General features: G+C 36.2%; 1 protein-coding gene across 2 annotated transcripts; it reads left to right on the top strand.

The window, feature by feature from the left end:
* Nucleotides 1–545: 545 nt before the first annotated feature.
* LOC149575326 (uncharacterized) lies at nt 546–24,843 on the top strand. Of its 2 annotated transcripts, XM_089815098.1 has the most exons (3): nt 546–846; nt 3,052–3,121; nt 23,470–24,843. In XM_089815098.1, the coding sequence occupies exon 3, from the start codon at nt 23,480–23,482 to the stop codon at nt 24,629–24,631; it is 1,152 nt and encodes a 383-aa protein (XP_089671224.1). In that variant the 5' UTR covers nt 546–846; nt 3,052–3,121; nt 23,470–23,479; the 3' UTR covers nt 24,632–24,843. The 2 variants fall into 2 exon arrangements, with proteins under 2 accessions (XP_089671224.1, XP_089671223.1); XM_089815097.1 differs by lacking the exon at nt 3,052–3,121 and having other exon boundaries at nt 617–846.
* Nucleotides 24,844–25,505: the final 662 nt, after the last annotated feature.

The raw sequence follows: 25,505 nt of genomic DNA, 5'->3' as shown, positions 1-25,505 counted from the left end.
TATCATCCCGTATCTGTATAAAGAACTGTAGAAGGGAGCAAGCCAACCATATTTTGTCATTGTCAACTAGAATATAAACATCATACACATTGTAGAAGGAAAAAGAAATTTGAGATCTATTTGATACAATGTTTTAAACCTTTTGATTTTAACATCATTAACATATCTATCCATAGATCCCATAGATTATTTCACCTCATAAACTTATTTCAAATATTCATTTGTTTGTGATTGCTTTATTGAAGAAAAAATTAAGAATACCAACATATTATTATCATCGTACATATGACTAGTTGGTAAACTATAAAAACTCCTTTCCTTTTTATTATTCATTTGAAATGAATAAAAAATATAAAGCTGAGATATGATTGGTGGTAGACATATCCCATGATACAACGGCACGTCTCTAGACTTCTAAGTCGTATCGAGCATATTCTCAGGCGGTTTTTATACAGCCAGAGGTCACACGTGTTAGCTCCTTATTTCTTACTTTTTTAAAGACACGCTTACTGGGTATATCTAGATTTCCACGACGGTCACATGGCGCGAAATGGAAGGGGCGTGGGTGAAGTCTCTCGGTGGTTATTCATTGCCGATTGCGAAGCAATTGGCATTGACAGGAAGGGAAGCAAGCGGGGATCATTAATGCGCGCTGCAGCGGAAGCAACGTCGTAGTTATTAATTATCTCATTATTGTTAGCCTTAAATCCGGAGGGTTCGAGGCTTAAAAAGCTGACAATTTGTGTTCTGACGGATCGACGAACAAATGGCAGGACAATCTTGTTAGAGAACTCCTCCGTCTGCGTGCGCCATTCTTCCTCTTCGCCGCTTTCTTTCTCCCCAACGGTACGTCGATACGTTTTCTCTCTCTTGCTTGAACCCACTTGGCATTATGATTCCTTCGGGGAATTTATTTGAATCTGCAAAACGGGTGTATTAGTTATTTAGGGATTGAGATGATCCAGAATGAGGGTTTGCTTTGTTTCGATTGTGGTCTATGGCACAGTTCGCATTAAGTGAAATTGAGCCCTGTCTAGCCTCTTTTCTCTCTTGCCCTGGCCAGGCTCTTGTCTCGTTTGACCTGTTTTGCCTCTTTTCTCATTCGCATTATAGGATAATCTGATTCTGTTATATCGTCGAATGCCAGAAAGTAAGATTCGAAGATCTTTTTTTGGGTTTCTGTATCTGGGATTGGCGAATTCAAGGGTTAGGGCACTATTCGACGTGCATAATTGAAACGCAGATTTAATTGGTGATTTTCGAGACTTGTTTTTGCTGCCAACGAAGAATGATTTGAGTGGATTAAGCCAACTGATATGGGTTGTATCTATCGGAGTGGAATTGTGAGAATTCGCTCTTGGATGTGCCATGAAGCGAAGAGAAGTAAAGGGAGCTCTAGGGCAAGCAATTCGTTTGGGAAAGTGACTATATATAAATATTTTAAAGGGCTCAGGAATGATGTTAAACGACGTCTCCCAGTAGTCACCCATGTGCCTTTCGCTTGTTCAAACTAAAACTTTGGCGAGTTAAGATGGGGTCGTGATCCTTGAAGTTGCATGTCTATTCAGCTTTCGTAATCAGGATTCCCTGATTGGAGGAGCTGGATGTTTTCTTTGTTCACGTTTTTGCCTTACCAGTGCTGAGGCTTGCTCTGATTTCTTTAGAAGATGCATTTTTTCATGAGCTTCTTACAGGGATTTTTATGTGAGAATTTGCTGCAGTGGCGTTCTTGATGATAACCTTTTGTTTCCTTTATTATTAGCTTTTCTTCTGTAAACAAAGAAGATGGTTGTAGTTTTTCCATAGCCTTCCTCTCCATATTCAAGTGACTCAAAATATATACACAGGTTTTCTAGAAATAGTTGCGCACACTACATGGACTCTGGAAAACTCATGCCCACTATGTTGAACTTTATTATCACTTGGCTCTCTGTTCAGCATCTTTAAGGAAATCAAGTTTTGCGGCTGGGGTGTGCTTGTGGAAGCTACAAGTAGTGTAGATATTTCATCTTCACAATTAATACCTATCCTTGAGCACATCAATTGAGTGGCCAGTGGCTGGTAATGTGTTGTGCTCACCATAACGTTCTTACCAATGATGCGCATTTTGATGTCCATCGATATTGTGGGTAAACATGGTAGACTTTGAATAGAAAAGAGTGATATTTTAGTGTCCCTGTTCTTTTATTTATAAACTATTTCTTTAATGCAGTTTTGCTCATGATTATTTGTTTTGTGCATTGTCTAGGCTGCTTCCTGTCAATGCCTTTTGGATTTGCATCTGGGGGACACTTTTTGGTGTATTTTACAGTTGATGTTTGCTAACCTAACTGTAGGGATCAAATTTAATAGTGGAGATAGTGAACATTTCATACAAACTAGCCCAACAGGTGCTGTCAGAGACCATTCATTAATTGTATAGGAGATCCCTTTCTATTTTAAACCACTTTTTTGCCTTCTTTCTCTTTGTCATCCCTTTTACTTTCCTTATTAATCATATTTATTGATTAACCCTGATTGGAGTGTTTCCAGTTCTTCTATTTTACTTTTATTGTTTATTTATGTTTTCACTTTTTTCTTACATTTTTAGGTTTGAGATACATCTAGTAGGTATTTGCTTTTTCCTTGAACTCTATGATTGATGTATGCTTAGTAGGTATTTTGTTTCACTTACTTCTAGGAATGTTGACCTCATTCACCACAGTAGTTACAATATTCTCTTTGATTAACTTTGACTTTTCTGTAACTGGAGCTTGATCTACTATCTTTGCTAGGCAATCTAACACTTTATCCAAGGAAGTTTCTTTTCCAATCCATCTTATTCCTTCCTCCACATTGTCATCCTTCTTACTTTCCTTGATCCAACCCTTGTATCAGGTGTCCAATTACTTTTCTTCTTACTTTTAGTTGGTTTTCACACTCTTTTGAAACTTTTTGGATTGATTTACATTTAGTAGTGATTTTACTTCTCTCACTTCTATGGTTGATGTGCATTTGTTAGGTATTTTGCTCTTCTTACAGTGCTAGTATTGATGATCTTATTCTCCACAGTAATTGCAATTACTCTTATGTTACTGGAAATGGAGCTGGATCTTCTTGCACCGAGCTTTTGCTTTGGTAGGTAAGTTAACATATCATCCAACAAAAATTTGTTTCTTTATCATTAGTGTCACAGGCATTTCCATTATTACCAGGGTAAAGGAGCATGGTTGGAAAGACCAATGAAGTCTGCATTATCTGAGCACCCTTTTACAGTTTAACTTTCAAATACCAAATTCAGCATAATAACATTGGAACTGCACTTTTAGTTAAGCCATCGTATTAAACTACCCTATGTTATTCTGATGCCTTTTTGACACATAGGAGGATGACTAGAACATGCTCGATAATAGGTAAATTATTGGAGTTTGAATAATAATACTTTGCTGAAGATATAACACGTTTTTTATGCCTGGTAAAACAATTTTACTTGGGTGTGACATATCTTTTTACTTAGAACTTTTTCCCGTTTTAAGTAAGAGGAGGCATTGCATTTATAAACTTGAACTGGAACTACCAAAATTTTAAATTTTGATTTAGCTTATTTGTTAAGCACTCTTATACATGAAGTCTGTTGATTGTGGATGTGATTTGCAACTAAAACTTGGCAACCTCTATGGGCTGGCTTGCTGGTATATCAGTGACATCGATGGCAGATTGTATTATGCTTTTGCTGACTCTGTTCACATCTTCCAGTGCAGGCTGATTCATGAAGGGCTTCCTTTGCATTATACAATGTCCTCACTATGCCCATAAGCTTTGTTTGTAAATTTTTCTTGTTTAAACATCATTTTAAATCTTGGAGCACTGGCATTGTATTAAAACATACAGTGGTGCAAAAAATAAGTTAGTCTTTGAGATTGCATTAAATTATTCAACTCGGTTACCTTGAATATTGACATTGATATTGTTCTTGGCATGGTCAAATTCATCAAATTACTATTGGAAGTGCATCAACCATTCAATTTTTAGATCTATTGGTTACCTTAGGTGTACATTTTCTTTGAAATTATGCTTGCGAACTGAGCACATTGTTCAAGGCTGAGATTGATGCAAGACAAAATTTGTCTCAACAGTTTCCAGCTTACCAAATACCAAAACAAGCAAAACCAGAGACTCTTCTTTTGAATCAATACGTTTTTTTATAGTTCGCATGGTCAAATTCATCGAATTACTATTGGAAGTGCATCAACCATTCAATTTTTAGATCTATTGGTTACCTTAGGTGTACATTTTCTTTGAAATTATGCTTGCGAACTGAGTACATTGTTCAAGGCTGAGATTGATGCAAGACAAAATTTGTCTCAACAGTTTCCAGCTTATCAAATACCAAAACAAGCAAAACCAGAGACTCTTCTTTTGAATCAATACGTTTTTTTCTAGTTCGGAAAATAAATTCACTTGAATTGAATACGTTCATCAATTTTTGCAAACATATTAATTATATGCATTGCCTTTGCACATTACTTCTTACAATGCTCTATACATTTTCCTGCTTCGGCTTACTAACAAATTTCTGTAATTCACTCTCCGGATCTTCTGACTGACCTTAACTTTATCTCTACCCTGGCTTCTTTCGTTTGGGCCAATAGTTTCCTCTATTCCTGCATAGCACTGACACTGCACCCCCTTTCCTTCAGCTGAATTTGAATCTAATTTTATTAGGAAAGTAACAGCCATTGCTTTTTTTCCTCTGCCAGTCTAAAGACTTATGGGCTTCTCATGTTACCAATTTCTCTTCTCTAGGTACCTATTAGATTTAGTAACAATTCGATGCCAGCTCAGTTTTCATTCATTATGGTGTCTTTCAATAGATGTTCAATCTACCGTACAATTGACTTTCCAGCATTTGGTTTCCTCGGGTTTATTGGTTTGATGTTGGGAGTGGAACTGATCAATACACACGAGGAAAACTTCTAAAACCTTTTCCATTTGATGAATACACTATGCACCATGAAGTGAGCATGTCGATAAGAGTTGTGGGATTTGGCTTTATATTTGCCAATTTGATTTGTTAAGACTGTGTATCAAATATATTTTATGCAAATCTGGAAATCATTGCAATCCATGAAATCATATTTCATCAAGGTGTTCTGTTAAACAGTTCATGTTCCTTCTCCATGATTCCAGTTTTACCAACATGGCTACTAAATCAGTCAGTCATATTTAACAAAATTTAATAGTTTGTGATATGATGGATGCTCATGATTCTTCCAGAATGAACAGAGAATAGAGAGAGATTTGTAGATGAAACTTAAAACAAAGTGAAATTAGTTGTATTTGGGTGGTGCTAATTGCTAGTTTGCCTAGGTTCACCTGCACCAGAAACATTTTGTAAGAGAAATGTCCCATGAGTTGGAAACTTGAGAACTTCAAAAATTGTATGAGATGGTGATCCCAGGCTTGTATCTGATCCAAATCTGTTCCTTGTCTATGGGAGCCATTCCTCTCCCACTCATTTGTTTTCCCTCAAATTCATCACTTGAACCATCTTTCCGATGGCCACATTCTTTTGGACTGCTAACCTCTTTCCCTTACTGCATTGCTGCGATGATTGTGAATCAAGTCTGTCCTTGATTTCTTGAAATCCGACCTTTAAATGCTTGCACATCATTGTGTACAACTCCATCTTCTTCCTCTATTGGCTGCTTTCTAGCACCACGACAGACTCTAGTTCTTGATTCATTTGCATGCTTCTCCTTCTCCCTTAGCTGATTCATCCTATACTTCTGACCATCTTTCTAGTCAGTGTAATACATTCTTACAACCATCTGATCAAACATTGCTCAATTACAATTATTTCATGTTCCCTTTGTAATCATAAGATTTTATATGGACAACAATGCTTACTCCTCTTCAAATTTAGCTTGTCGACCATCTCCTTTGAAACTAGGTTATCCGTACTACCACTGTCCACAATAACCTTGCAACACTTACCTCCAGCATTTCATTGGGATGGTTCCTCGTCAATACCTTGGGATTCACCAAACTCTTCACATCATGAGAGACACACCTTTTGGTCTTTGATGAAGGTTACTTCCCTTAATAATGCAAACTCACTCAACAAAATAGAGAAAGAAACAACAAATTGCAAGAACAGAACAACTTGTAATAGCACGAGCTTTTTCTTTTTATTATCTTCAATGAAATGACATGACGACATTCAGAAATATAACACACTACAGCCACATGGGCATTTCCATTTTACAATAATCTGCAAGACAGCCATCAAATACCCATCAGAATTGCCCTAGATAACTTTATTGGCCTTCTTATAAAGGGAATTTTAACTGCCCTAGAAGGTTTGGAATTTCTAAATTCCCAATTTTTTTGAGACCAAATATCCTAAAATTACTTTTCTTTACATTGGAATATGTGAAAATATATGCCCCAAATGGTTTTTGGAGCTCAAATGAGTGTTTGAAGGAATTTTATTTTCTTCACTCAAGCCAGTGCTTTTTTTGGCCATAACTTTTGACTCATTGACCCGATTGACTATTATAACTACTTTTTGGATGCCTTTTGGTGCTGTATAGCTCCTTCCATGTGAAGTGTCAGTTAGTCAAGTTTTGACCCCTTTTACGGAGCCTCTAAAGCCTTCAAAATTGAGTTTAAAGTTTTTGTACTCCCCTTCCAAAACTGATTATCTTCAAAATTAGAGTTGATCTTGCAATGAAACTTTATTGGCAAAGCCTTCAAAATTGAGTTTAACGTTTTTGTACTCCTCTTCCAAAACTGAATTATCTTCAAAACTAGAGTTGATCTTGCAATGAAACTTTATTGGCAGACTTATATAACCCAAGTGAACCTCCGAGCAAGAAATTAGAACATTTGGGGTTCAAATGAACAATTTATTAAAAATAGTGAAGTTTCCAGAGATGGTAACTTCGCACAAAGACAACCCTTATTGGAAAATTGACAATTTTTTTGGGTGATGCAGGATTGCCTTTACACCCTGGATGCTCGTGCATCAGTTTTTGTCTTTTATGGATGCATTACTTTCCTCATCCTCTTGAATTAAGTGGTTTCTTGCTACACTCTTCTTGGTTCCCTTTTGAATTTGAGGACACTCAAATGATGATGGCCAACCTCTTTACATTGGAAATAACTGTTGGAAAACCTTCTGCAGTTGCCACCATGCCCACTTGCTGGAACGCCTGGACCCACTCTTTTATTCCATTTAGGATTGAATTCTTCTTTAACTTGCTTTCTCTTATTGGTGCTCATTTTCCCTTAGTCAGTTGTAAATCTTCTTCAACTGTTGGAATTGCTTACTTGCTTTCTCCATAACTTATCCTCTGCCTTTAAGACAGATTGGCAAGCTTCTTCCACTGAAGTAACCCTTATCATTCTCATTTCATCTTGATGTCAAACTGCAAACCATTTACATACCGAGCTAATTTCTCCCTATCAATCTCATGTCTTCTTGACCAGATAGCCAAATTGTAGAGCTCTTTGGTGAAATCTTTTACAATAATCTTTTTGTTTCAAATTCAGCAATTTCTTCTACAACTCCTTTTCATAGTCTACAGGAATGAATTTGTGCTTCAACCTTGCCACCATCAGGTTCCTTCTTGTTATCCAAGGATCTTTGTTAGCTTCTTGTTCTCTTTGTAATCATTTCTTTATGGCATAGCATGCACCTTCAATTTTGTTTGGGCCCCTTGATCTTTTGTTTCCTCCATCTCGAAATATTCTTTGAGTCCTCCTATCCAATCAATTAGCTCTTATGGTTGTAATGTTCCAGAAAGTTTGGTACATACTCCTTGTTACTCTTTGCGATTCTTGAAATAGCCCTCAGATTTCTCTGGCTTCCAGATGTTATTTTCTTCTATTTGTACTTCACTTTCTTCTTCACTTCCCGGGTCTCCCATGTTTCTAGTAGCCCATCTCACTTTGTTTGGTGTACCATCCTTGAGATCATTCCTTATCAATTCAAGAAACCATTCCAACACCTCTTTGATGCGAGACATTCCTCTTCTAGGTGACATCTTTCTCACCCTTCCGATCAGTGGTTTTTTGCCTGCAACAACCATGCAAGTTTCTACACAAACACTTTTACCTGCAGGTCCTGGTGGATATTCTCCATGCGTAGGATGGCTGGCTTTGATGCAAGACACAATTCCTCGCGACGATCTCCAGCTTAGCGAACACCAAAACAAGTAAAAACAAAGATTCTCTGCTTTTGAATTTATACATTTTTGTACACTTAAGAAAATAAATTCACTTGAACTGAATATATTCATCAATTTGTGCAAACATATTAATTATATCAATATGCATTGCCTCTACATGTTATTCCTCACTAAATCTCTGTACTTTTTTCTGCTCAGTCTTAGTAACAAATCTCTGTAATTCACTTCCTGTATCTTCTGACCGACCTTAAACTTTATCTTTACCTTTACAGTTTCTTCTGTTTTGGCTGATATGTTCCTTTACTTGCGTGCACCTCAATTTCCCACCTCACCCCCTTTTGTTTGTTTGAACTGAAATTTGATTTTATAAAGAAAGTTACTGCCATCATTTCATTTCCTCTGCCAGTCTAAAGACCTACGGCTTCTCATGTAACCAGTATGTCTCCTTGGTATCTATTTGATGTAGTACCAATTTGATGCCAGCTCAATTTTCATTCAGCATGGTGCCTTTTCAATAGATGTTTTATCTACCATTCGATATGCCTTCGAGCATTTGGTTTCCTCAGGTTGATGGATTTGATGTTGGGAATGGAACTGATCAATACACATAATGAAAGTTTCTAAAACCTTTTCCATTAAATGAATATCCACACTACACACCACGACGCGAGGATGTTGATAAGAGTTTGTGGAATTGGGCTTTACATTTGCCCATTTGATTTGTTAAGACTTTTTTACAAATGTTTTCTATTCAAATCTGCAGTCATTGCAATCCATGAAATCATATTTCAACAAGGCATTCTGTTAAACAGTTCACTTTCCTTCTCTGCGATTCAACATTTACGCACATGGCTACTAAATCGGGCGGTCACATTTGACAAAATTCAATCCTTCATGATTTGACGGATGCCCATCATTCACCCATTATGAACAAAGAACCAGATAGAGATTTTTAGATCAAAATTAAAACAAACAAAGTGAAATTCGATATGTTTGGGTGGTCGTGATTGCTAGTTTGCCTGGTGCTCCTGCACCAGAGATGAGGAAAAGGACATTAGAAGGAAAATTGAGCAATTTATTCTCTTTTTCAGGATTTCCTGTATGTGTTTCTTGAGGCCTCTAGGATTTTTATGGTTGCATTAGATTCAGGTTTTAAATTGTTGGGATCAATTCAGGCAGGAATTAGGATTGCATATCCAGGAGGGAATGTTTTAACTTTGGCTTACCAAATTTTTCCTCCTGTTCAATATCTTACTGGTTCTGATGCTTCATTTCCATGACGGTTGTCAAATAAATAGAAATCACCCCCCCCCTCCATGTAGAAATCCCACATGCTTCATCATTAATTTGAACCGTCAAGGGATGGTTTGGGTCCATAACCATTAGCTCTTCAATTGTTTGGTTTATGGTGAGTCCCTTGCCTATGTGGCACATTCGTTGTCAGTTTCTTAAATCCCATTCTCCTCTTCTTGTCAGATGGTTCTCCTTATCTGCTATGGATAGCGGCTAATGTCACCTTGTTAAATTTTCTATGGCCCGCATGTTTAATACTAATGGCCCCTTATTTGTATTTTAATCTTCCACTTTTTGTAGTGCTACTTCAACATTGGGAGGTTCAGATTTAATACATAAGCTCATCAGAGCAACATAGTTTGAATAGCATCTAGGTTTCTTACTTTCTTTAAAGGTACCCTTAGGGGATGCATAGTTTTTTTGCTTCTTCATTTATTTTTCTTGCCCATAGGCCTTTTTTGAGAAACAATGGTGTTACTAGGTTCACGAGTAGGATTCAGAGGTTCATTATCCTCTACATGTGTCTCCCTCTGATTTTCAGGTCTAAGATCCTCTTCTATATTTTGTGGAGACTCATCATCTGTTTCATTCATGTCTTTGGATCTTTTAAATGCAAGTCTTTCTCAAATATAACATATCTGCTAAGCTCAATTTGTTTCTAACCAGGAATGTAAATTCTGTAGGCTTTGGATGATTCACTATATTCGATTAATATTCCTTTTTACCTCAATGGTTCTAGTTTGGACCTTTTCTCTTCGAGGATGTGAATGTAGACTGAACAACCAAATATTCTAATGTGGCTTATATCAGGTTTGATTCTAGTAAATACTTCTTCAGTTGTTATATTGGCTAGATAGGAGTGAGGACATCTATTTGTATGTATACAATTGCGCTATAGGCTTCAGCCCAAAATGAAATCCAAAGGTTTTGATCATGTAACATGGCTATGGTTGACTCTACTATTGTCATCTTTTTCCGTTCAGCCACCTCATTTTTTTGGGTTGTAAGGAGCTGTGTACTCCCTCTTGATCCTTGCTGTACAATAATTTTTTTTAAAGGTCTCAGAAATATATTCTCCCCCATTATCTGACCTTGGGATTTTTATTCTTTTCCCAAACATATTTTTAACTAAGGCTTTGAATTCTCTAAACATATTTTTAACTAAGGCTTTGAATTCTCTAAATCTTGATAGGACTTCATTATATTCTTTAAATTTCAAGAAGTAATCCACGTTTTCCTTGAATAGTCATCAATAAAGATAACACAGTACAAAACTCCTCCTAAGTAGGATACTGACATTGGTTCACATAAGTTAGTACGAATAAGTTCAAGGATACTACTTGATTTGCTCTCGCGGTTATGAAAAGTCCCTTTTGTATTCTTATCTAAAGCACACCCTTCACATATTCCTTTATGATCCTAATTTAGTTTAGGTGAGCCTTTAACAATTTTCTCTATGGAGGGTAGACCATGATAATGAAGATGCCCTAACCTCTTATGCCATATTTCATTTGTAGTAGCAACACCATGGATTAGTGCTTGAGGTTGAATAGTGCTTAGGTTGTACAGATATCCATCTTGAGTACCTATAGTGTAAGTCTTCTTTATGTTTGAGTTTCGAGACCATGTTAGAAGTTTTCCATCTTGGAAGATAATACAGTATCCTTTGTCTTCAAGGGCTGAGATAGAGACTAAGTTTCTTCTGATGTCAGGCACAAATAGTGCTCCAATTAGTTGAAGTTAAACTTAAGATTTTAGCTGAATTCTGCAGGTCCCAATTCCTTTTACGGGGTAGGTGGAATTATCACCGGTGTTGACTTCCTCATTTGTGTTTTCATCTAGATTATCCAATTGTTATTTGAATTGTGTGATATGTTGAGATGCTTCAGATGTTCTTTCCCTTCTTCTGTTTGAAGTTAGCTTTCTTCCCTTTCTTGTGTTAGTTTGTATTCAACACTTGGATCTCTTCACAAGGATTATTTATTCCGATCTCTCTGGTGATTAGTCTTGATTCTTCTTAAATACTGTCAGTTTTCAATCGGTCGAATTTAGGAAGTTTGGATTGGGCACTTACCCTTTGCATGAATGATGCCCAGGATGTGGGAAGATTGTTGAGGGCGCATAGTTAATTCCTTGTTGTTAGTTATATGGCGATAAAGTAGATAGCTGATCTTTTAACTCAATTATTCTTATAAAATATGTAGTAGATTCACCCTTGTTCATTTTTACATAATGCGGTTGTTGTTTTAGGGCGATAGCTCTATTGGTATTGTTTATCTCATACATGTTATCTAGGAAGGTAAATAAGTTATCTGTACTGTCCAACTTTGATATAACTGGAACTATTTGATCTTTTACTGCATCTACTGGAATCTTCATGTCTTTGTTGTTGTTCCTTTTCCGTTGAAATTTCTCATTCTCGTCATTTGGTATAGGTGCAACCTTTTCCACAGATAGTCTAATTTTTGTTCTCTTAGTGCCATCATTATTCCAAATTTCCAAGAGATGAAATTTGTGGCTCCCTCAAGTCTGTCTTCAAATCTAATTCTGCTCACCATTTTCGCTTATTAAATTTCTTTTAATGGTGATTAGATTTTCTGTTCAGTTTTATCTGATCTTGATCTTTTCTTCAATGAGGCTCTGATACCATGTTAAAAGTTTAGATCAGATTATGTATATTGGGGTAATTTTCATTTTTTAATGCAAAGGATTAGAATCAACACTGTTATGATATTTTTCAGTCTGACATAATTTTCTCTTTTGTTTGCAGAAATATTCTAAAGAAAACAATGCAGATCTTTATATATATTTCAAACTTATAGTTGTTTATGTGGAGAATGTGTTACTTGTAATAGCACCCAATTAATATTGTATGTGTTTCCATAACTATTGTTTACATTAATCACGGATCAGCTGCTATGCTGTTTGAGATCAATAGCCATTATTTGGCATGAGCAATTACAATATGCACTATCTGCAAATAATATATATTGATCACATATATATGTTTTGAACAGTAATACTGTTTGAACATATATATATGTTCGATCTTATGTATAGAACTGTCTGTTACAAACAATAATTTAATATGTGTAATTGACTTCGCAAGAAAACAGTCTATCATTATCTGATCGACATTCAGAGTTTTAATTGATCTTCAGAAATAGTGTTATTAATATTTATTGGATTAATAAAAATACATGACGCATGCATGTGCGCACACACACACATATGCCAGTTCAATACACATTAATAATATAAATATCAATATCACAAAAATGGATAGTCATTGAATGTATAAGTGTAGTGGATAATGATTTGATTTTATCGATTTGGCTTATCCGACCGATGCTGCAAATCAATAACATTTCAGAATTTCAGACTGGATCCCGTTGGCTTTATCAGTGATCTCTGAAGTGAATGTAATTGAATAGATTGGAAATCTAATTGTCAATGATGATTTGTGGTTGCTAATGGCCTTTTCTTGGGTCTGTGTACTGTTGGATTTGTGGTGCACCACACAAAAAGCTTCATACCCTGTTCTAAGGCATGGACTTATTGGACCTTAACAAATAGATTCCAAGTTGAAGGTTCAAAAAAATTGATATGTATTTGATTCAAAGCTACACAACCTCTAAAAAGATTGATACATACAGTGGAAACAACGAAATAAAAATTTGACTGTAACTGCCATTACCAATCAACCAAGACAAAGGTGGCAATGTAATAATGCAACATTATCTGCTTATTACACCACAAGAGTTGATCGTAACAACCATTCTAGAGAACCATTCTAGAGACTTTGATTAAGCATCTTCACCAATCCTCCTCTCACATAGAAAACTCTATTCTGACTCCATAAGCCTATCTCCTAATTAAAGAACTTGCAAACCTTTGCACAATTTGACAGATACTAAGTGTTGCCAACTTCTTGCACAATGAGAATATTTTTCCTTTGGAAGTCGCATCTTCTCTAAGTGTGTTGAAATTCCTCCCCTATGCTGCACACGAGAGAAACTCGTCTTCAAAAGTCAACATCTTATCTAAAATCTCTCCTCTAGTGTTGTGGAAACAAACACTCCTTTGTTCTACAAAACCTCAACCATTGTAGATACATCAAGTACACTCACTAGGCTCCTTGAGGATATGTAAATGAAGAACTGCTTCCCATGCAATGAATCATCCCAAAGTGAGAAGTTAGCTTGGCATATGATTTCCTCCTGCTTCCATTTCTTCCAACCTCCAATAGAACCCTGCATTTAATTACTAAAGCATATAAGTGAGTGGGGTGAGTTTTTTTGTGCATTGCACAGTGCTGTGTTTCCCTTTGGATGAAGCAAGAGCTCCTTTTTCTTCATTTCCCCTCAATGAGATCTTTGGCCCTCTGAGTACAATTTATTTGAACCTATCTGCCTTTTGGTCAATAATAGCCTTTAAGTTCTCTCTGTTGAAATGTTAGAGATCTAAACAAACAAATTAATTTCTTAATAGTTGAATGATTATTTCCAACTCTAATCTCCTCATCAATTTAAATAAGAAATCACAGTTCCCAAACTAGGATTTATCTTGTTTAATGTAAAATAATAAGATCAAAACATGAAAGCATGCTACTTAGTAAGATTGCTTTAACATCATCATTGATTATGAAGTTTACACCTGCAATACGAGTAAGGACGGAACAAAATGTATTAATTTGTTGAAAAATATTGTCTCCCTCGTTTATTTTTAAAATGAAAAAGTTTTTGCCTTATGGACATTTTAGCACTTTAGGCTTGTTAACTAAATAAAGAACTAAACCTCTACCATATTTACTTTGATGTTTTTGTTAGATCAATATGATGCAAATATGGGTCAGATAGACCGAGATCAATCATTGTTGTGGCCTTATGATCTTTATCCATCTATTTTATTGCGTCATCTACATCAAAGTAATTGTATCTTTATCTGTCATGTATGAAAATTGTACCCTTTAAACTTAGCAATTGTAGTTATTTTTAAGTTTAGATCTTTAATTGTCCCATTGGATCCAAACAATTTCAAAGGTTTGGACTCATAATTTAATTGAAAATCTTTTTGACTCCTTACACCTCTCTAATGAATGCACAAAACATTGCATATTCTAACAATTTTTTATGTGAAATTCACACATACCTAGAAACATGCCTTAAGGATTATATTATTGCTTAATCTTCGATCCATATAGTTCAAACCACCCAACGGTGTAGTCTCCAGCATGTGACAGCAACAGTTGCTGTATCCTTATGCCAGCATATTACTTGCTTACACCGTCACTGCCTTACTCCAATTTGTCCTTACAAGAGTTTTAATTGCATCTGGATCAGCTCCTGAATGAAGCAGCAACAGTTCGATGGCAGCAAGTTAAAGCAACTTGCAGTAGTAAGCAATTCCTCACACCTCAGATAAAGAATAGTAAGTTAACACTGGTTTATATGATCACAAATAACTGAACTACCTTCCTAGCTCTCATGCTGCCAACTAATTAGTTGCCTCCCCATTTCATCCTCCACCAGCATACCATTTAGATGCCCTTTGGATCTTCATCGAAGAAAACAGCAATGACTACTTACAATTTTCTCTCAATGCTCTGATACCGTATGAAAGATGCTAAAAACATGATATGTATTTGATTCAAGTTTACGGCCTTTAAAAAGGTTGATGCAAATAGTATAAATAACAGAATGAAAAACCAACTCAAAACTGCCATAAATAGAAGTGCAATTGTTTCATTGTGGTTTGTTTCAATTTTCAGCAATATTTCAATCTTGTAAGGGAGGTACTTTACTTCCAAGACAAATGGATGCTTGATCAATAAAGGAAGTTGAAAAATCCCCAAAAAAATTGTTGCAAGGCTGAGAGAACAAATAAAGATCCGTAACAGATATTGCAAATCCAAAGGAGAGCATGGTTGCGAAATCAGAATTTTTCTAGGTAAATGATTTGATGATTCCAAAGGGGGAGGACCTCTCTTGAAATTCAACATGTATCAAACAGGAATTTAAATATTCGAGGACGTTTTGATGGAAGTGTGTACTTTGTGATGATAAATTGTTGGAGCATACCGTGAAGCATAAGCAGGAGAAAGGAATAGAGAACAGCAATGCGTTAATGTCATGTGCAAGAGTATGCATCTGGAGGATACACTGAAGGATTAGCTGGGAGGTGAAAGTGAGAGAGGTAAGCCCCAACATGACACGGAAGATGAGACCATGATATATTACATTGAGAACTTGCAAGCACAACACAGGTTTTCAAACCTCTGGAGATTTGATTAAGGGAAACAATATTTTTAAAGTGAGAAGGAAACCCTATTGGATGCCCATAACAAGAGGGAAAGAGATACTATGTGTGACAAATCCATCATTTGTTTTTCTCTATGGTGGTTAAGGTCATTTCATTAGTATTGATTGCATATTTTAATTTTCAAGCTTTTCGTCAGCTTGGAACTTGACTCCAATGCTATATAGTAGATACCATGCACCCTCTTTGAAAATGGTGGAGGCATTGTTTTGTGGAGATTCTCTTTCAAATGTACTGCAATGCAGTTTGGACATATTCTCTTTATTCATTATGGAGTGATGACGGTCAACTTGACTTTGTCTTTTGCAGAATGTTGTGTAGATGGATAGTAGGGTGCTGGTCTTGCAACATTTTGCTTGGCAACTGACAGTTATGTTTCTTGTTCATAGATATCCGTGGTGTTGATGGGGCTCACAAACACAAATCCTTTGCATGCATTGCTCTACTTCTTACATCGTTTTTTTTACTTGTTTTGCAGAATGTTGTGTAGATGGATAGTAGGGTGCTCATCTTGCAACATTTTGCTTGGCAACCGACAGTTATGTTTCTTGTTCATAGATATCCCTGGTGTTGATGGGGCTCACATAACACAAATCCTTTGCATGCATTGCTCTACTTCTTACATCGTTTTTTTTACTTGTTTCTACATTCAGTGTGCATGGGATTCTATTTTTTTGCAGGCTTTTCACGTGGTCCCTGTTATGTGGTCACATGGTTGAAAATTTAATATTTTAGACATAATGTCAATCTTTGTTCCCTTGTTTCATGCCATGTGTCAGTTAAGTTAGATGGTAGTAACATTCTTGTATTGTGATGCAGTTGGATGTTGTCTTTTTAAGTTCTATTCATGTATTTTCATTACCTCTGCTACTGTTTGACGAGTAATGTAGGTTTAGATAACTTACTTATGCTGGAGTAGTATCTCTTTCTCATGTGAAAATGACCATAGTGATGGGACACCCTTTTGGGCCACTAGTTGTTACTTTCTTGTATGCAGTCATTGATTTGGTTCTTGTCTGCCTAATTCGGTTAAAACCATGCAGGCAGAGCAGGATAACTAAACCTCTCTTCTACTTGTGGCAGTGTTAAGAGGTGCTTTGGAAAGCATTAACTCTGTTGGCAATTGCAAATGGATTGTGGATTTAGTTACAGGAACTAGACAATCCCTTATTCACCATGGACTGTGGCAATTGCACTCATAAGTGTGCTTGCTTGCGAACTCATCAAGTGCAACATGTTGGGAAGTGAACATTCAAGATATGGTGCCCTGGCTCCATATCCCACAACCACATGTCCCTTTCCTTGTAGGTTTGTGTAAAAGTAAGTGTAAGTTGGAATGCACATATGCTAAGTTCATTGCCCTTTGGGGTGCAATTCACTACATGAATGAACAACCTTCACAGACAAAGTAGAGATGGGGAGAGTTTATACATGATAGTAGCTAAATATTAAAAAACTTTAAATAAAACCTGAATGATTAAAAAAAAATGTATTTGATAGAATTAATGATTGTGAGGGGTTGTAGTGTTGAAATTGTTGGCCATGGGTGTACTACCAAGTGTGAGCATCCTTCTTGAAGTTATTTCTGAGAGGCTCACTACCTTGAGTGTACAACATCAATGTAGTCGTGGTTGAGTACAGTGTGCAAATCAGGATCAATGAAGAGTCTATGAAATGTCGCATTGTACCCTTCAGTGACTGAATAATCTCTATATGGAGCAATCCTTGTGGCTGTAGAAAGAATCTTATTACCGTAGTATTATGGATTCAATGTGAAGGAGATAACCATTATATATCTTTACAAAACAAGGCTTGTCTGTCTGAGTGCAAGTATCATACTCAAAATAGATTGCCCAAACTAAGAAGATAATCGGCGGCACAATTTGCTTTGCTTCTATATGGAGCATGTTTGGCTGACGACCACACTAAGTGTTTTCATAACCTTAACAAGTTGCCTTAGGACAACTTTGTTAGAGGGAAAACAGGTTTTAACAATGAATGAAAAAATAAAAAACCATGTTGCTTTGCTTCCATACAGAGCATGTTTGGCTGATGACCATACTAAGTGTTTTCATAAGCTTAACAAGTTGCCTTAGGACGACTTTGTTAGAGAGAAAACAGGTTTTGCAATGAATGAAAAAATAAAAAATGAGATAATTTAAAAATAAAAATGAGATAATTTAAATGGGTTTCAAGGAATCTGCTGCTGGCTTGATTAGGTGCCGTGCAACTTCTTGTAACTTGGGCTCTTATATCCTTTTGGAGCCTCACTATTGTCACCATTTTCTACCAAATGGTTAGTGAATAGCATTTGAGGCCAACCAATTTGCATAAATCTCTCTTGCCATTTTTGATTGGCAAAATCTGAAGTCTCATTTTGATTCATAGTGGATCATCCTTTGGAAGTGGCCAAAAATGGGCAGCTATCTACTACAACATTGAGATTAGAGTGGATCATAGGGGGCTTCACTCCCTTTGATCTTCTTTTTGCTAAAGATGATTCTCTATGGCTTGCAAGTTCACCTTTTTGCTCCTATTCATTAATACAAGTTTTCACTTGCTCATATGGTATAGATACACCATTCGTTCCAGGGAAAGCTTTGTGCCTGGTCTAGGAATTCCACACAATTGCGCTTTCACCTGACTATATGAACTTGTTGTCACATTCCTTGCAAATCAAAATATTACACCTTGGAATTGCACATATTATATCAACATACTTTCAAAAAGAATATGTATTTTTTTTAAATTTATGGCAGTTTGTGGAGCTAAAACTAGCTGCCATTGTAAATTCTATAGCAAGAAATTTTATGGACATTCAAAACAAATAAAGTTTAAAAATAATTCTTCGGTGATCTTCTGAGCAGCCAATGGACACTTGCAACTGTGCCGGATTAACAGTGCAACCATTATGCAACCTTCCACGATCTATCTTTAGCTCCTTTTGATGAATGACAAGCAAGAATGAATGTTCACATTGTTGAGCCTTTTGAAATAGTATTTGTTATTTGCAATGAAAATGAGCCAAAATTATTTTGTTTTGGTGTTTGAAATGCTTTAGGTGGCACTTTTAGGGTTAGGAATTTGAGTTAGGCTCGTCTGGTCAGAGTTGAAGGGGACAGTTGTTCTAAAAAAAAGTCAGAATATTGATAGGTTAGATCTGGTTCACTTGGATTGTCCTGGAGCTCCCTTGTGTTCACTTGGATTGTCCTGGAGCTCCCTTGTGTTCACTTGGATTTATCCCAAATGATCTCTGCTCCCAATCATGCATCTGCTGGAATCTTTAGGGAACTAGACCGGACTGTGGATCCAGTTTGTACTAGACCTGGATATGTTTGGTTCCCTGGTAGATGTGGTAATATAGATTAAATGCCATTTAAGCTTAGGGATTACTTTTTCGAGTTAAAATTGCATTCAATTGTCCCTTAATTAATATACCTATAGAAAGGTTTATTTTTGTATATTTCTTGCATTTCTTTGCATATATATATGTTTGTATGGACACACCCAAATGCATCCAGAATCCCTCCAAAAAAATTCATGCATCAGCTCCCGCACCTGCATCAGCATCAGAACCAACATTGGTAACTTAGGAGCCTTTTAGTATCATAGAAGCAAATATCTTTTTTGTGTATTTCTTGGCATGACACAGGTAGAAGGGAAATAACTGATGTTTTTTATATTATTTAGAGCCATTATACAAGGGAAATAACTGATGTTTTTTATAATATTTAGAGCCATTATAATTGCATAGAGTGTGATAACAAAATCAAAAACCATAAAACATGAATTATGAATTGTGGGTTTTCTTTTCATTAATTTTGAGATCTCTGTTTACAGCCATCATGACTGCATTTTTTTGACTTATTTGAACCTTAAAATTAATTACAAAATACAAACTATGCCCTTGCCGTAAGGCTATCAGGCTTTACTATTTGCAGGCTAGCAGATTTCTCTTGCCTTGATTGTGTTCTTGTCTATGTTATATCTGCTGGAAACTTTTTTGACTGCTACACTTGGACTGTCTTAGTAATTGTGTTTCTAAAGGGCTCTGAACCATAGTAAAAAATCATTTCTGGAGTTGGAAGTCAGTACTGAAGCAAGTCCCAAGTGAATCCTGAACTATGTCTTTTTGAGCAGGGGTTTGCTAAATTCAACTGTGATGAATCGTTAGACATCATAGCATGATTGGTCTTAAAAATGATATAGTCGAAATCCCAGAAATATTGCATCATTTCTAACATAATTTGCTGTTTGCTTGATGCATGAGGCAATATGACCTTGTTTCTTCATGGATATCACATCTTGATCTGATATATACTGCATTCCGTTGATTGTTTCTGCTACGTCAGACTGAAATGTACTCGAACTCTTCAAATTTGCTGCTTGCTGAAAAAGTAAAAGCCTAAATTTCATTGCCAAGATCAGAAAACAATTCGTTGCTTGCTAAAAAAACCCAAAAGTTTTCTTCTGGAAACCCTGAAAATTAGACCAAATTGCAAAGAAAACCTAGAAGTAATGACAGAGAACTTGTAGAAGTGGTAAACGAATATAAAAAAATTTGCAATCCATCAGGGAAAATACTGTGAATAAGCAATTTATTTTTCAAATCCCGTCGTCTGAGAACCTTAGACTATTTGAGATCTGAAGTCCAAGATCTACTATTATGGCTAGGAGATATGCCTAGAAAAATTTGGACACAAGATCTTCACAAGCTTGAGCTTATTGATAATAATGATATGATTCCAAAGAGAAGAAAATGTTTTGGAATTATTTTCTATCATGTATATGTAGTTTTACATATTTATTTGATAGGCCGAATGATTTAAATAGGTTTAATGGTTGAATGAACACAATCTACTTGAAATAATTTTCTCAGTTAGCTTTGATCAAAATAATTATCTTCAGACTTTCATGTCATACAACTAGCACCATGAGTAACTCATTAATTCTTGGCTAAGCTCTGAGTTGATTTTGTGTTCAAATTGGTAATGTTGCTGATAATTTTTGTATCACATTTTAAGAATGCTATTAGAGACGGTTAGAGAATTCTTTGATCATAGCATGTGCATTCTCGTGTAACTTATTTTGAAGTACAAAAAGTTGAAATAAATTTAGTTCAAATGGGCATTTGTCAGCAAATGTAGAGAAATAATACTCAAGCTTTTTGTCACTTCTTGTAATCATAAATTGCCATGACAAGTTCTGGATGGGTCATGTAAAGAATTTTCATAGCATCCTCTCAAACTTAAGAAATTTATGGGTTCGGTTAGAAGGTAAATATTAATTATAAAAATTGGAATATGCATATCTTGAGTGTTTGTGAACACTATGCAATGGAAAAAGATATAGGCAAAGACGCTTTTTAATAATCTATTTTTTGATCCCCCAAAGAATCTAGAACTCTTGAGGTTGCTCAGTGGTAGAAGAGCTTTTGCCTATTTGAAAAGCCAACACAAATATTAGCAGAGCTATTGGGGTCCTAAACAATTTAAAACTCGAGGATGCTCAGTACTGGAGGAGGTGTTTATTTGAAAAACCAACACAAATACAAACCCAGTTAAAAAGGGTATAGTTTCAGAAAAATCAGTTGGGTATTAGGACACCTTTTGCAAACCAGAAGAAGAAGTATCCTTAAAATGTTCAAATTCTGCTAACTGGTGTTCTAAGAAGTGGTCGTTTCTTTTCTTAAACCCAAACCATATCTCAAAGATGTTACCTTTGGATTTCAAACAAAATCACAGATGCAGAAAGGGGAAGGAAAGCAAAGTTATGGAAATGAACTCCGAAACTGAGTACCCTCCAACTTCTTCAGCCAGTGTGTTGAAATCTATCTGCACAGATAAATTCTGCTGTACAAGACACATTTAAGGCTGCAGATGAATCACCAAAGAAATGAATTCTATCATTATTACCTGTGACACCATGGTGGAGAAAGCTTTTGCACGTGAGGGGTATAAAAGCTCCCATTGTTCGATGTCTGTATGCATGTTAGTCTATAGAAAGCCTACAAATATGGCTGCCTGGCCTCTAGGGCTGCTTTCTGGAAAATACTGATTATTGCAATCATAATTCATTTTCTGGCTTATGGAACTGTCAATGTAAACACAATTATATTTTAATTATAATCCATTCCTCTGGCCTCTAGAACTGTTGTATATAAAACAAAATAAATTGCAATAATACCTGTCCAATGCTGCAAGAGGCAAAAATGAGAATGTTAAAAGAAAAAAGCTGTCTATAATAACATGTCTGTCGTGCTTCTTCATTTAGAAGAGCCATCTCAACCTCCAAGCATACTTGTGATGAAGGTCTTAGGAGAAGACATGGCTCAAATGTATTCATATCTATCTGTAAAGGTTTTATTTCATCAGTGGTTAGGTGTTGAGTGGTCTGTCTTTCCCTCTTTTGCATCCTGCCGTTCTGTGGTACATTTTGTAGAGTTGGAAATTAGTCTTTCAAAAATCCACAGCCATTGGAGCCATGGGAATGCCACCTTGAAATATACCAGTCTTTTAGTTGTGTGCCAGGAGCAATTGTTACTTCACTTAACAATCAGATTTCAAGTTAGGAAGTTCTATCCACAAATGATTTGACTGGCTAATATTTGTGGTTTTGGTCGTCATTTTTCAATTTGACAGCCGCATTGCTTTGATTTTCATCCATTCGAGGTGTTTGCCTATAATTGCAGTTGGGGGCCATGGAAGCCAAGCCTCAAATGTCTGTTCAACCCTCATTCCAGTAGCAATAGATTTTTTATTCTCTATTCCAAAAGACTCAAATTGGAAAGTTTACTCAGTAGCAGCTTCTCACTAATACTTTCAATTTACATTTTTCCTTCATCTGATGGAAAGTTTTGGGGTCCATGGTAACCAAGCCTGAAATGCCAGATCAACCCTTATTTCAGTAGCAACAGAAGTTTTATTCTCTATTCCAAAAGACTCAAATTAGGAAGTTTACCCAGTAATAGCTTCTCACTTATACTTTTGATTTACCATTTTCCTTCGAATGATGGAAAGATTGGTTTGATATTCTGCCATAGTGTGGGTTATATTGTAACATTGTAATCCATAGTAAAAGCCACTGACTGTGTTAAAGCTATTTATATTATTAATGCCAATAGGCAATTTACAATGGCAGCAAGGGTTGGAATGTGTTAACAAAAACACTTACCCTTTACGTTAAATTTGACAGCCATTAATACATCAAAATATTACTATTCAATACTAAACCTAAGATTTTCAAAATAAGTAGCATATAAAAAATTGTCTCCTGTTGGCATTTTTGTAGATGATGTATTTAAGATATTTATACTAGTAGTTTCACTCACCTGAGTTACATTATGAGCTGAATTACTCTGAATTATTTGTGGTGGTGTTATCAAATTGGAGTCTTCTGGTGAGTTTGAACTTACAAAAATTAAAACTTTCACACTGCTTAATTTTATTTCAGTCAACTGTTTTTGCAAAACAATTTGTCTATAGTAATAATTTTATTTCGGTCAACTGTTTTTGCAAAAACAATTTGCCTCTATTAATAAATCACTTTAATTTTAGTAACAAGTTTGTTATACAGTTACTTTGTGGGTGATTTTGAAATGCTTTCTCTTGCAACTTGTCATGATTTGCATAATAGTACCTTTGACTGGACCCACTTCAAATAATTATTGTTCTACTTTTGCCAGGTAATATAAAATGCCTAAGACAAGAAGTCACCGTGAGTTGGTTGGTAGAAGATCCAGGGTGGCTCCTTACTTACCCAATATCACTCAGGATAAAGAGGGTTTAGCACCAGAGAATCATGATGTCTCCTTAAAAAAGGATTGGGAGGATGCTACATGTGCTGTCTGTATGGACTTCCCTCACAATGCTGTTCTTCTTTTGTGCTCGTCACATGATAAAGGATGTCGCCCTTACATGTGTGCAACTAGCTACAGGCATTCCAATTGCCTTGATCAGTTTAGGAAGGCATATTCAAAATCTTCATCAATAAATACTCCAGAGAATTCTGTTGAAAGCTCTGCATCTAGATTGGAACCAATTGCACATACACATTTGGAGCATGATTCCTCAGATAATATACATCCTCCAGATTTTGAGGGGTTTGGACCTCCAAGACCAGTTTCAGACAGTGAAGATGCATCTGTAGAAGAAGATTTATCTTCCCCTATGGATACAGCTTTAAACAGGCCACGAGAAAAATGTGAAGCACCAGAGTTAGCTTGCCCTCTCTGCAGGGGCCAAGTTAAAGGTTGGACAGTTGTGGAAGCAGCTCGTAAATATTTAAATGCGAAGACAAGGAGCTGTTCACAGGATTCATGCTCGTTTGTGGGAACTTATGAAGAGCTCAGGAAGCATGCAAGGCATGAACATCCACTGGCTCGGCCACAAGAAATAGATCCTGATCGTCAAAGAAACTGGCGAAGACTGGAGCGACAACGTGACCATGATGATGTAATAAGCACTATTCGGGCAACAATGCCAGGTGCTTTGGTACTAGGTGACTATGTGATTGAGGGTGGCAATATGGGCAATGAAGGAGATGAGCTGGATTTCCCAGGTGATGAGCGGAATTGGCTAAATGTCTTCCTTTTATTTCAGGCATTTACTCCATCTGCCAACCTCACAGGTGGTAGAAACATTCCATCAAGACTGAGGGGCCTCGCAAGAGGTTATCACAGGTTAGGAATGCCTTCAATTGCTAGGCAAGGACCATGGGGAGAAAATTTTCATGGAAGTCCTGCCTCTGAAGGTAATTTGTCTGTGAGTAGTGATGCCAGAGAAGGGACCACAAGCCCTGCCAGAAGGCGGCGTAGGAGTCGGCGGAGGTCTAGTGATTTATTATGACTCTTTGTTAGAGATGCTCCAGTTTCTGGCTGGTTATAGAATTGGTATTTCTTGAAAGGAGATTCTACTTTGCATCCTAAGTGTATTATTTAGCAATTAGCCATTTCAAACTTGGAAGGATTTTCTTTATTTGACAGTTTTTTTTTTCTTGCTCTGTAGCTGCACAAATTCAAATTGATTAGGTACATGGGATTGGATTACCACTAGTTTAAGTTATTTGTCCTTAGTCTTTGTGCACCGACTTCAATAATTCTTTCTTGAGCATTAGTGGTTTAGGTTGTGCTAGTTAGATGTCTGATCTTACATGTGGAGTTTTCAAAGATTGATCTTGCACTAGTAAAATCAACAGTCTTAATTGGGAAGTTCTTATGTTTTCCTATTCCTATGCCATGCTTGCATGCTCTTTTTTTAGGTTATAAAAAATTACAAGTCAGCACTGATGAAAGGATTTGTGAGTTTGTTCTGTAGTTCTACACATTGCGATTCACATTTTTGCAAGTTGGGAAGTTTGATTTTAACGCCGGTTCTTGTCTGCCTGCTGTGAGTTTGATCTGTTGCCTCTACTGTTTTTGGTTTGCTATTAAAGTGTTCCATCTGTCTACCTAAGTTTTGCAATCAGGTTAGTTGGAACACAACAGGCATTCATATTCTAAATGTGATAATTAATGCGAGAGACATTCTTCAATGGCAGAAAGGGTGGAGTGTGATGGCGTGAATGTGTTAATACTACAATTACCTTTTTAGCTTAAATTTGATAACCATCTCTACATGTCAAAATTTTAATATTTTTTTAATCTTAAATTTTAAGTATTTTATAATTGATATTTCTGGGCATTTCTTTAAATAGATATTTTTAATGTATCTATATTAGTTT

The sequence above is a fragment of the Cupressus sempervirens genome, chromosome 2, assembly GCF_028749045.1.
Source record: "Cupressus sempervirens isolate cs-2001-9-10 chromosome 2, ASM2874904v1, whole genome shotgun sequence".
NCBI lineage: Eukaryota > Viridiplantae > Streptophyta > Pinopsida > Cupressales > Cupressaceae > Cupressus > Cupressus sempervirens.
The sequence above is the reverse complement of the archived record's forward strand: the minus strand, read 5'-3'. Positions and strand labels throughout refer to the sequence as shown.

What these genes read in the sequence shown, in the direction of transcription:
- LOC149575326 (XM_089815098.1), top strand. Translation starts at nt 23,480, where the DNA reads ATGCCTAAGACAAGAAGTCACCGTGAGTTGGTTGGTAGAAGATCCAGG.